Below are 13,492 nucleotides of genomic sequence, written 5' to 3'. Positions count from 1 at the left end.
GCTCACAGGGGTACACAAGTATGTATCTCCTACTATCCCTTTATAGCTTACTATCCTAAGCTACTCTATTGTAAAGGACATTTGCATGAAAAGGTTGCTATAAGGTTAAGGCACTGATGAAAATCCAGATACACTAATGCTCTGGTATGCTTCCATCAGCACGACATGGCTTGAGCCCAAAAAACGGATTTTGAGCGAAGCGAAAAATCTATTTTTGGGTGAGATGGCCATGTCGTCCTGATGGACCCACTCATCTCTTCTAAAAAGAAAAGATCTTCACAGTATCCCCCCCGTGGTACTGTATCTGTAACACCATGCTCAATGCTACAAAGAATGTCCGCCATCGTGGGAATGGCGCTGTTATCATACTCAATAGTAGTACGAGAACGGGGTAACCTTGATACGGCTCCCTTTTATTTTGCCACACCTCCTCGAAGCGTAAACGCTATTAGGGGTGCAGATTGCTATGAGGCGTGTCAAGAATACGTCCCTGATATTATGCGATATCCTTGAGAGAAAATTTAAGGATATTTGCGTCAGGAGTTAGAATTCTGGATACCTAAAGGTAAAATTCTCTGGGAATATCACTGTAGTACATATATCCCTTAGGAAGCTACTTTAAGGGGAACTTCCATTAGGACGACATGGCTATCTCACCCAAAAATAGATTTTTCGCTTCGCTCAAAATCCGTTTTTAAGCAGCTGGTTCTCCTCGTGGTGATCGTGAGCCTTCGGGCTCTCTTCATGTTGATCCCGCGGGTTCTCATGACATTAGGAGTCCTTCGGGCCTCCGTCGCGCAGGACTTCACACGCCTTAGAACCTTTGAGTTTCAGTTACGCTGAGCCTTCGGGCTCTCGTTACGCTGATCCTTCGGGCTCTCGTGCCTTTAGTCACGCTGACACTTCGGTGTCCCGTGACAGGGAAACTTCAGTTTCCCATTGCTCTGACCCTTCGATGTCTCGCAATACGACCTTTAGGTGTTCATGCGATCACGCTGGGCCTTCTGGTTCTTGTGAAACAAGTCAGCAAGACTTTTACTCTTATGATAGAGCGTCTTTGGACTCTCGTCGTGCGGAGTGTTCGCGCGCGAGCAACCAACACTGCACGCGTGACCATTGTCATCAAGAGTGTTACTTTAATAACAGATATTCTTTGGACTCTTGTCGCGCGAAGTGTTCCCATGCGCGACCATCTCATTGCGCGCAACCAAAACTATGCGCATGACAATCGTCATCAAGAGTTTAACTCTTATGACAAAAAGTTTTCGAACTCTCATCGTGCGAAGTGTTGGCGCGTGTGCGTGACCATCTCGATGAGCGTGGCCAACTTTATGCGCGTGACCATCGTCATCAAGAGTTTTACTCGTATGACAGAGAGTCTTCCGACTCTCGTCGCGCGAAATGTTTGTGCGCGCGACCATCGTTATCAAGAGTTTCACTCATATGACAGTCTTCAGACTCTCGTTGTACGCACGACCAACGCTACGAGCGTAACCTTTGTCATTAAGAATTTTACTTTTATGACAGAGAGTCTTCCGACTCTCGTCACGCAAGTGTTCCCACGCCTGTGACCAACTCTACGTGTGCGACCATAGTCGTCAAGAGTTTTACTCTTATGACAAAAAGTCTTCCGAATCTCGTCGCGCAAGTGCTCGCGCGCAATTAGCACTACGCGCGTGACCAACTCTACGCTCACGACCATCATCATAGAGTTTTAATCAAGTGTTCGTGTGTGCAATTATCGCTATGCGCGTATACAACTCTACGTGTGCGACCATCGTCATCAAGAGTTTTACTCTTATGACAGAGAGTACAGTGGAAGCTTTACATACGATTGTTCCAACATCCGACATAAAATTTGATTGAATTCTCGTCTCGACACCCGACGTCATGCTCCAACATCCGTCGTAGACCATACGCGTAGAATTTTCTAGAAGCTTCGGTTGTAGTTTCTTGTTTACACCGGTAGACAGCAGCACGTCGGAGGGACGCTAGTGAACGTCTCGTCGGTCAGTTCTCTGTTCTCGTGTGCATCACGTGGTTGTACCCTATTCGGTCCGTTATAAACAGTGCTTATCTTCCTTTCTTCAGGTTTCATCTATTATTTTACGTATAATCATGGGTCCTGAGAAGCTTAATTTCGGTACAGGTATTAGTAGTGGTGAGAAAAGGAAGAAGGCAATGCTTTCATTAGAATTGAAGCAAGAAATTGTAGAAAAACACGAGCGCGGTGTCCGTGTGAGTGATCTGGCTAAACAATATGGCCGGAATATGTCTACAATCTTGACGATCATCAAGCAGAAGGCAGCCATTAAAGCAGTCAAACCATCGAAGGGGATCACCATTATTTCAAAACGTTGCAGCCCTACCCTGGAAGAGATGGAACGCCATTTGTTAATATGGATAAAGGACAAAGAGATTGTTGGCGAAACGATCATTTGCGAGAAGGCCAGCGCTATATATTGTGACTTGAAGGCGGCGGGCTCTGGGCGTGATGAGGGGAGAGTTCAACTGATCCTACGACGGAGGAATTCAAGGCGTGTCGCGGTTGGTTCGAGAAATTTAAGAGACGGAGAGGGATTCATTCAGTTGTTCGTCACGGAGAGGCTTCAAGTTCGGACACCAAGGCTGCTAACGATTTTGTTAAGAAGTTTGAAAAGATCGTGGAGGATGAAGGCTACGTAGAGCAGCAAATTTTCAATTGTGATGAAACCGGTCTGGTTTAGAAAAAAGATGCCTAGTTGAACGTACATCACCGCCGAAGAGAAGAAAATGCCTGGACATAAGTCTATGAAGGATCGGTTGACTCTCCCTATGTGCCAATGCCAGCGGGGACTGCAAAATCAAGCAGTTCTTGGTTTATCATTTTGAAAACCCTGGGGTATTTAAGGCACATAAAGTCAATAAGGACATGCTGCATGGTCTGTCATTCTAATTCTAAGGCTTGGGTTACTAGGCACATCTTTGTTGAATGGGTAAACCAAGTTTTCGGCCCTGCGGTCAAGAAGTACCTTCAGGAGAGGAATTTGCCTTTAAAGTGCTTGCTTTGCTTGGATAATGCTCCCGCTCACCCCCAGGACTCGAAGATGATATCATCAACCGGTTCAAGTTTATCAGAGTGCTGTATCTTCCACCGAACACCACCCCTATCCTCCAGCCCATGGACCAGCAAGTCATCTCATAATTTTAAGAAGCTCTTCACCATGCACTTATTTAAGCAGTGCTTTAATGTCACACAATGCACCAACTTCACTTTGCGTGAATTTTGGAGGAGCCATTTCAATATCGTGCACTGCTTGAAGATCATAGATCAGGCTTGGGAAGGGAGTAACTCGTCGGACACTGAATTCAGCTTGGAAGAAGCTTTGGCCTGATGCTGTTTCTCCCAGAGATTTTGAAGGTTTTGGTCCCGAACCTGAATCTGTGCTTGCCGTAGAGGAAGACGTAGAAGAGATTGTATCCCTTGGCAAGTCCATGGGTCTTGAGGTCGATGAAGAAGACATCACCGAACTCATCGAGGAGCATCATGAAGAGCTCTCCGAGGAAATCAAGGAGCTGCATGCTATGCAGAATGATAGAGTTCCAAGCGCAGTTGAGTGAGTCGGAGGAGGTAGAGCACATCTTAAGTTCGGCTGCAATAAAAGAGATGTTAGCACATCAACAACACGTTGTTGACTTCATTAATAAGTATCACTCTCAGAAACTTCAGGTTTGCCATGTAGTTTTGCAATTCCATGATGTCTGCTTAACCTATTTCAGAAAAATTCTGAAAAGCCGTACCAAGCAACTTTCTCTCTATAGTTTCTTTAAAAAAATCTATGAAGCGGTTTAGTAATCGTGATGAAGAGAAAAAAAGTTAAGCAAAGAAAACTAAGATTAAAGTGAGTGAAAGTGATGAAAATTAAAAATCAAAAAGATAAAAAGAAAATTTAAAAAAATATGAAATATAAAAATTAAATAGAAATAAATGAGCTAAGTTAGGTTAAAGTTCACGTAATGTAAGTTAGAGTAAGTTACGGTACGTTATTGCAGTCACCATCTCTACCTCCTTGCCGACCATCCGTCTCCTCCTGCGTAGCAAAGCCTATACCTTCATTGGCCTGTCTCTAAGGTAAAGGGACAATAAAAACCCCTTTTTTATTAATTTCTTTAATTATTCTTTTTTACATCTATTATATAATGCAATTGTATTATTGCTATGTTTAATTATGTGTAGTACGTTATTAAGGAGTTATCATAGGTTTTTGGGCTGTAGAACGAATTATACAAATTACAGTGTATTCTTATGGGAATATTCGCTCCAGCATGCGATCTAGGTCCCGGAACGAATTAAGATCGTATGTAGAGGTTCCTCTGTACTCGAACTCTCGTTGCGCGGAGTGTTCACGCTTGCACGACCCCAACTCTACGCGCGCGATCAGCGCTATGTTGAAACCTCAGGGTTGTGCAGCCTACTTAATTTTTTCAATCGCCTCAGAGACAGCAGTCACCCACGCGACAACGCTCAGACCCTATCCTTAAGGGTAGGCCTGTGCCGCTCTTGCCTGCCAGGAACCCTCCCATAGGTAAGAAGGTTCAGAAACCTGCCGAGGTTCTAAAACCCTGAGGGTTTTCGTCTCCCTTCATGTAACTATGACTTAGTCCCTTTGGGTTCTGCTCTTGTGATCCCCGGTGGGTTCACGCAACACGATTCCTGAAGATTCCATCAGGAATCAGCGATAGAGTTCCTGCGGGTTCTCGGCACAACATCCATTAAAGTCGTGAGAAAGGAATTCACAAAATAGATTTTGAACCCCTAGGTTCTCGTCGTGCCGAATCTCTCGGTTCCCGCGATCCAGAGTTTTTTCTGAAAACTCCATGGTTGACCTTCCCCCCTCCCTATGGGATGGGTCTTCCAAAAGCGTGACTTAATACGTCACTCTACACTCCCAGCTGATTAATATGTCAGCTAGGCTGGTCTCGCCAGCACCGATCCTTTCGTTTTTGAACGAACCACCGTCATCTTCCCTCCACCCTCCCACTCCGAGTGGTTGGGTTAGCAGACGGAAATTAGCGGGGAATGAAAATTTCTTTAAATTCCAGTTCAATTCCACTGGCAGGCCTTGCCTGAATTATGTAGTTTTCTCGCTAGCGAGAAAGCATTCAATGGCAACTCCTTCGGGTAAGTGGTCGATGGCAATTATGTCTGGTCTTGTTGAAGCAAACTCCCGCATACGAGACTTCACCCTTTTCGGGAGAGACTCATTCCTGAGAAGTTTTACAGAACTTCAACGGGTGTTGTTAAAATTCATAAAGGCTGTAAGCCTTACCAGAGCATGCGCTCTATCCAAGACAAAACCGTGAGTTTATTGTAATGGACTCCGGTTCTACCGTTTGATTGAGTCAGCCGCTTTCGTCATTGTACCTCGGGTACGACGACTTACCGTTTTACACGATAGACTTCTGAGACTTTCTATTCTACCCTTACAGGGTTATTGTCTTAAACAAAGTCCCAAAGAAGCAGTGTTAGCTTACGTTTTAGAACGAGAGCAACATCATGGTCAGCTCTTTATTATGTTTACGAACGTTTCAAACTCCCCCACAGGGAACCAAACATCATTGTCTATTTATGAACGCTGGTTAGCTCCTCCCATAAAGAGGAGGGGCAAACCAAAGGAGAAATGATCGCTTTTATAACGGTATATTTTCTTTGAGAACACGTGCGCTCTCATTCAAAAAATGATTACAGCTAGTCAACGAACAAATATTTCTTGGGCAACAATGTTCCCGTAACCGGATTCGTTGCGTAACACGATCTTCCAAGCAGCCACATGCTAACACTTTCCTAAGCCGTAGCTTTGCTTCGACTTAACGCCTGGGATGGTCCTACACCACCTCTCTCAGAGAGGCATTTCGCAACGAGTTGTGGAAAAGATGTCTAGGCACCTCAGACACTTTTCAGTGTCGGTCTTCCAGGCAAAATGTTCGGTCCTTTGTGACTGATGTCGTGGAAGGGGATTCTCCCCCATCGATGCCTTTACTTTTACAAAGTTTGAGATAACTTGTCAACCGTTGGATCTCAACCTCCTGGGAACGCGGTTCGGGTCCTCCAGTCCCTGAAGGTCCCTCTCTACAAACCTTCATGCCAGGCAGCAGATCGCTTCCTTACATGGAAGACAGCCCTTTCTACTCACTTGGGCTTTGACCAAGAGTGTTAGTGTGTTGTATGATCCATCTTTTGATGTCTCCTACTCTAGTAGACGGGGAGAAGTAATCCTCAGCGGCGTACCAGAGTTGATTGCCAAGATTCAAAATCTAAGTGTGCTGTACCCTAGGTGCAGCCCATTTCGGATAAAGAATCTTCTTTCGGTGACCGAAGACCCATCAAATAGGGTTTTACCCATTGAGGAGTCTGTGGTGTTACCTTAAAATAACGACACCAGCTTGCCTCCGTGTGTCGTCACTGTTGACCAGCACAGGGAATGTCAAGAGGAGGATCACAAGGATTTCCTTCCCCTCTTGGATCAGAAGGCTATTGAGGTTGCTCTCAATCTAGACCCTCCTCCATCCTAAGACCCAGAGCTCATAACGTCAGTGGCGTTGCTACTTCCGTGGCGTTCAAGAAACTACTCTGTGGCGCAGATACTTTAAGTGGACATGTAGAAGCATGAATCTACCTTCACGGCCCACTACAGTGATCCCTCGCTACTTCGCGGTTCGACCATCGCGGATTCACCACTTCGCGGATTTTTTTTCATAACGCATGTATATACATATATCGCGGATTTTCCGGAAATTTCGAAAATACCACGATGTGACCGATGGTGCGAGATTGGAGAAAGTAAGGAAAATTGAATCATGATTGATTTTCAATATAAATGAAACTGAGGAGCAACAAAGATATCATTTGTTAGAGAGATAGAGAGAGGTAAGGAATGGGAGGTAGTGAAAAGTAGCCCACACAGAGAGAGAGAGAGAGAGAGAGAGAGAGAGAGAGAGAGAGAGAGAGAGAGAGAGAGAGTGTGTGTTGTTTTAAATGTAATAAACAAAAAAATTTGATAGGTTATAACACATTGGTGCTTATGTAATATCAACTGTATAGACGGTTTGAATAAGTCTAGAATAAAATGATGTTTCCCAAAAAATAGTGGTTTGCTGATGAAATCGGATGCGGTATTTTTAGCTACGATTGAAATGGATGTAGACTCGGCATAATTTTTTTCGTTTCGTATTTAATTGACACTAATAAAACTAATTTTAGTTTCTTCATCTATATGTAAGTATTGTATAACACGAGAGAGAGAGAGAGAGAGAGAGAGAGAGTGAGTGAGTGAGTGAGTGAGTGTGTGTGTGTTGTTTTAAATATAATAAGAGAGAGAGAGAGAGAGAGTGTGTGTGTGTTGTTTTAAATGTAACAAACAAAAAAAATTGATAGATTATAACACATTGGTGCTTATGTAATATCAACTGTATAGACGGTTTGAATAAGTTAAGAAATGGTATAAACGATACTTTGTTAGTGTATTCGTACGCTCTCAAGAGCGGCAGCTAGACGTCAGCTGATCTGATCACACCCAAAAGTAAAACAAAAAGAAGTCAACAATACTCGATTTTTAAAACACACCCGAAATTTAAAAACAAAAGTACACGCTTTCTTAATGTGCAATTAACTATTTAAAGAGTAGCAATTTTCTAGAATAAAATGATGTTTCCCAAAAAATAGTGGTTTGCTGATGAAATCGGATGCCGTATTTTTAGCAACGATTGAAATGGATGTAAACTCGGCATAATTTTTTCGTTTCGTATTTAATTGACCCTAAGAAAACTAATTTTAGTTTCTTCATCTATATGTAAGTATTGTATAACACGAGAGAGAGAGAGAGAGAGAGAGAGAGAGAGAGAGAGAGAGAGAGAGAGAGAGAGAGAATCGGCTGTTGTAATCGAATGCCGTGTTTTTGTTTCGTGAGAATTTCATCGCCACGACTAACAACAACATACTGTACTGAACTTTACAGTATTATACAGACTACTGTAATATGATAAAGTAAAATAATTGTAATAACCTATTTTATATGAAATGGGGCTATTTTTTTGTTTAAAATTTACATTTACGTATGTAAAACAACTCTCTCTCTCTCTCTCTCTCTCTCTCTCTCTCTCTCTCTCTCTCTCTCTCTCTCTCTCTCTCTCTCTCTCTCTCTCTCTCTCTCGTAAATTGTTTTCCTGCTTTGCTACGTATGTATGATTTTATATAGATACGGTAAATAATATTTGTAATAACATATTTTCTAAAAGCTTTTACTGTAATATCATTATTTATCACTTTCATCATGCGCGTTAAATGCCTTCGTTTGTTTATTACGATCGAAGATGAAGCGTACTTTATGACGCCGCCCATAAAGAAAAACATTTCATTTGGAAGTCCTAAGAAAAATTAAGTAAAACATTGGTAATAACAAAATCAACATACTGTATAATCAATATAATTGATGCAAAAACTAACCTATAGATATATGTGTACACTAAATGAGTTTGTTTCTTCATTATGATCAGAGATAAACGTACTGTAAACAAAACATTGGTTGCCATTTTTTATCGTGCTTTTTAGCGTGTTTAGGAAACGCATGATATAAAATCGCCTTTAATATTTGTGCCTGTTTTAGTTTAGGGTACTGTAGTACATGCATTAAGTGTTCTGTACATTAAAGGGTAGTTTGTTAACAGTACTACGTACAAGGGTAGGTTTTAAAAGTCTGAATATACATGTTAGATAAATACGTAAATATGGTGTCACTACTTCGCGAATTTTCACCTATCGCGGTCGGGTCTGGAACCTATCTACCGCGATAAACGAGGGCTCACTGTACCTGCAAAGACGTAACCCACAGGAACATGGAGACCTTTTCCATCGGTCCTGTGGTGGTCACACAACAAATGGTTTAAACATCTCAGGCTCCTTGATGGACAAGTATCTGAGGGTTGAGGGCTGAGGTTAATTGGATTAGTCTGGGGTGAATTGAGTAAGAATGACTGGCTCCTTTCCTCCTTTCACCTTCTCCCCTCTGGGGAAAATAGCTCCGCAAGCCTCAGCATAGCTGACCTCACCTCGCTGCAAGTAAGACTCATTTCCCTTGTGTCTCCCTAGTATAGAATAATACTTTTTTACGTCCCCAATACTTTTTTGAGGGAGGGTATTGGGTAAGTCTTAAGAGGAATACTCGAGTTCCTATGTTAAAGACAAGCCACACTGTTAGTTCCACTCACACACAAGCTTCTACAGGCCGCTATCAGTGCATTACTTTATATCGGCACTTGATTTTAGCGAGGGTAGGGTCCCTTCTTCTATCGATCACAGATCGAAATAGAGAGGACCCTTGGTCGTGACCAAGGCCAGTTGGTGAGGACTGCCTCCCTCCTAAGAGTAAGTCAGCCCTATAAATAGTGGAGGGTTTGTATTTAAGCTGGAACAAATAAATTTGTAAATAATTTGTATTTTCCCTAGTATACAAACCTGGAGCTACAGTATTTTATACAAATTTGCCCGCCACCCTGTCCCTCGAGAAGTCCTGCCATAAAGCAAAGTGGTTACTTGGCCGAGAGATGTTAGTGAGTGGGGTAGCCAGTCTACCCCACCCCCCACCCGCTAACAAGCGGATGGGGTAGTTATCCCTCACTAAAATTATCATGGCCAAAAGTATACCCCTGTAAATAGCTCCTGGTTTGTGTACTAGGAAAAATAAAAATTACTTTATTTCCCGTGTGATATGACGCTACAAGTGGTAAGACGCACCCTTAAATTAGCAAGGGAGTTTTAGAAAAAAAAAAAAAAAAAAATGATTTTAAAAACTTTTTAGCAGAAATCCATTGTGAGCGACTATAGTGTGATTATTGTCTGGCACAGTAACTTTTCTTATTATGGATGTATTATGAAATGTTCAAGTTAATATTTATTAGCTACATTCCGATTATCCCAATTCTATTGCATATTCTTATAAGAACCAACTAAACCAGTCGTAGTTTCCACCAAAACTACACGTTTACTCATAGTGCTTGGTGTTTCAAGTGTTGTTTACACGAAAGCAGCGATGCCAATGGTTCTTTATAAAATTTTGGTTAAGATGTAAAATTCTAGTGATAGTCCCAAAATTCCTCATATACCCCATAAATACTCACACAAAATGTTGTTATTGATTATAGAAATCTATAAATTCTTTTAGGTGAAATACTTTCTGGGTCTAGCTACTTTTCTGCTAACTTGGTAATACTGCACTCAACTAACAGAAGTTTTTTGCCAAGGACATATTCAGCAACTGTCAGTTTGTATTATTTCGGAACTCAGGCAACAAAGAAATTATCAATATACTGTGTTGTTTTATTACAAAATAACAAAATATGAGAAAATAGATATATACTGAATAAACAACAAAGTCATAGTGTCGTCTGCTTGGAGACGACTAGTTGGCATGTTTACTTGTGGAAGGGGTTACCGAGTCATCAGCTGATTACCAAAATAAACAAATAATTTGCTACTGTACTTCATTAAATGAAGTGCAATATAAAAATGAATGAATTTATATTATATGAATGATAATTGTAGGTTTATATTCTATCTCTCGTGACTTTCAGTGCTTGTAAGTCAATAGTTTGGTGTTTGAGGTGTGTCAAACTCCCTTTTACAACTTTTTCTTAGTGTTAAGACGCAGGGTGATTTGGGGGGGCATTTATCGTGAAAAAAGGTGCGTCTTATGACACGGGAAATACGGTACTTAAAAATTTATTATATTGCAGTAGGTATGGCTTAGAATTAATTCCATGACCATTACTATGTACAGGATGGGTAGATTTGAATGTAAAGGATGGTCAAAATTATGAAAAAGTCTTATGCAACATTCATAAAGAGCTAACTGAATGACGGTGCCAGACACTAATATTTAAATTAGGAATAAGAAATTTAATAGACCGCAAGTTTGTGTCCAATAAATTAAGAAGTCGACAGCAGAAGGCCAGACAGGAGAACAATGCTCAAAACAGGGTTTCTTGATAAGCCATTTTGTTTTTTTAGATCAAGAAGAAACAGACCAGATGTGTTTCTTAAAATTAAGTTGGCAATCAAGAATCGCACCTAAAGTTTTAAAGGAGTCGTATAGAGTTCAGGAAACCTTATCAATACAGAGATCTGGATGTGGAGGAGCCACTGTCCTCGACCTACTTAAAATCATACTTTTTAGTACCTTTAGGGTTCAACTTCATGCGCCACAATTTGCACCATGCGCTAATTTTAATTAGATCTCTATTAAGGGATTCAACAACTCCAGATATACATTCAGAGAGGGAATTGACACAAAGATATTAGCATCATCTGCATATTCAACAAGCTTGTTTTCTAGACAAAACCTCATATGTTTATACAGTATAAAAAGTAATGAGCCAAGAACACTACCTTTAGGAACATGTATCACATTCCTGTATTGTAGTCACTATGGTGCCCATCAACAACTACTCTGCAATCTAATATTAGAAAATTTAATAATGATTATAAGAAAAGTCCCATCCTTTAAAATCAAAACTTGAACCCTTTTCATTGGGTTCTTGAGGTGGCTGCTCATTAGTTGAGTAACTCCCAGCTCCCTTACAGAAGTATGCAACTCCATCTAAGGTAATGTGTTAGGGGAAAGTCTGAAGAAATCTAAAATAACTGGCTCTTCCTTACATCTCATGATGGAATGCAGTAGCCACAACAGCTACATGCTGGTTGGATATCTGTTACAGACGAGTTACACAATGGCGCACCTTTCATACAGACGACTACTGCCAAGGAGCAAGTTCCCCCATCATTCTTGCTAGTGGGAGGATGGGTTGGTGTTTTGCAAAAGTGATTTCTCTGGATGTGCCTCTCTTTACCATGGTTTGCACATGTCATTTCCCACTTTGCATCATTCATCCTGAAGTACAGTATTAGATATTGTACAAAAATAAAATCCACATTACACCATTTTACGTCTCATGTCATATAATAAAGAAGTGCTGTACTGTACATTACTTCACATGGAAGTCAGTTAGTGTAGGTATCTGATTTTATAAAATGATAGAAGGTTGTAAATCCTTTTTCATGCTTAGTAAATGTATAGGGAACCTATGCCACTTTTAAATCTGACTTGCATAGAAAATAAGACTTGCATAGTCTCTTAGAACCAATTAACAATGTAGGGTGGGATAATACTCTGAACTTCCTTTTATGCCAGTACTTGCCAAGGCCCTAACAGCTTCTTTTACTCTATGTTTAGCTGTTAGGAGGTTGTTGAAGTCACCTTCCTTGTTCTTGTACAGTACAAGGAATGATGACACTTCTAGGGAAGGTAAAGAACTTAGTTTGATTGTAGGGGAATGCCAACGACCAAGGAATGAGTGTTCTGATCAAAGTAAGAAGGTTTGTATCTGTCTGGGAACAGATATGAAAATTTGGAAGTAATTTGTGTTTTTCTTCGCTATGATTCCTTCAAGTTACGCTTCCCCTTAAACATCCCACTCATTCCTTTGTCCAAAGTTGCTAGACTCAAGCAGGTATGCAAATTCCCCCCTCACACCTGTGCCATTAGGTACCATTAATTTCTTGTTAACAATTCAATGGCCATTCCAGCTCAGAATGAAATAGTCTATTTAAAGGACTTTAGGGTTTCTAGAGCCAGGAAAATAATTTTAAAAAATTTGATGATTTTTTTCAACTTGTCATAACTGGTAATACTGTAGTTTCATTATATAATTTTTTTATTTTTTGTGTTCCCTTTTACCAGGCTTTGCTACTAATCTTTTGTTACCGTTTTTTTTTTTTCCAGCCAGGAGTACCAATGGAAATTGCACTTAATAAGGAATCTAAAAGAAAGACCCCTGCTGCTATTTCATTTCGTGATGGTGAACGTACCTTTAGTGAAGATGCGCTGACAAGCGGAGTACGACATCCTCCTGGTAGTTTCATATACCTTTTAGATCTTTTGGGAAAAAAGATTGATAATCCCATTGTTGAACTTTACAAGAGGAGATTTCCTTATTTTAAGATTGAAGCTGATCCTGACAGAGGATCTGTACTATTCCGATATGATGAGTAAGTATTTCCATCTTTTGAAGATGTTGCACATGTAAGATAAGAAAAGTTTTACCTTATAATAGATGATTAGGAATGATAGATAATTACATTAATACCAGATTTTAAAACACACTAATTATTTTTTGTTCATGTTCAATTTAGAATGTTCAAGTGATTTGCTGGGAGTTTCCTAGTAACAATGGCTGAAGTATGAGTTTCTGGAAGCATTTTATTTATTTATTTATTTTTCATTTAAAGGACACTTTCTGAAGGACCTTGAAAGGTTTTGTGTCATCTTATATGATAATAAGCTAACCATAAATGTAGGATACGACAGAAGCTTTTTCCTGGCTGTACCCCAGTTGGAATCCACTAGGAGCTTTGAATTCACTTGGCTATGTTCTCAAAGATCTCTACTTAAGTTTATTTGTT

General features: G+C 40.6%; 1 protein-coding gene across 1 annotated transcript in view; it reads left to right on the top strand.

Moving 5' to 3' along the window:
* Positions 1–13,098, top strand: part of LOC137640484 (hypoxia up-regulated protein 1-like) — a 107,717-nt gene extending 94,619 nt beyond the window's left edge. The window contains exon 3 of the mRNA XM_068373021.1: positions 12,813–13,098. Within this exon, the coding sequence (XP_068229122.1) occupies positions 12,813–13,082 (270 nt within the window). The 3' untranslated portion in view covers positions 13,083–13,098. The remainder of the gene's footprint in view (positions 1–12,812) is intronic.
* The last annotated feature ends 394 nt before the right edge of the window (positions 13,099–13,492 follow it).

This window comes from Palaemon carinicauda, chromosome 5, assembly GCF_036898095.1.
Source record: "Palaemon carinicauda isolate YSFRI2023 chromosome 5, ASM3689809v2, whole genome shotgun sequence".
Classification (NCBI taxonomy): Eukaryota; Metazoa; Arthropoda; class Malacostraca; order Decapoda; family Palaemonidae; genus Palaemon; species Palaemon carinicauda.
This window is presented reverse-complemented; position numbering and strand designations above follow the sequence as displayed.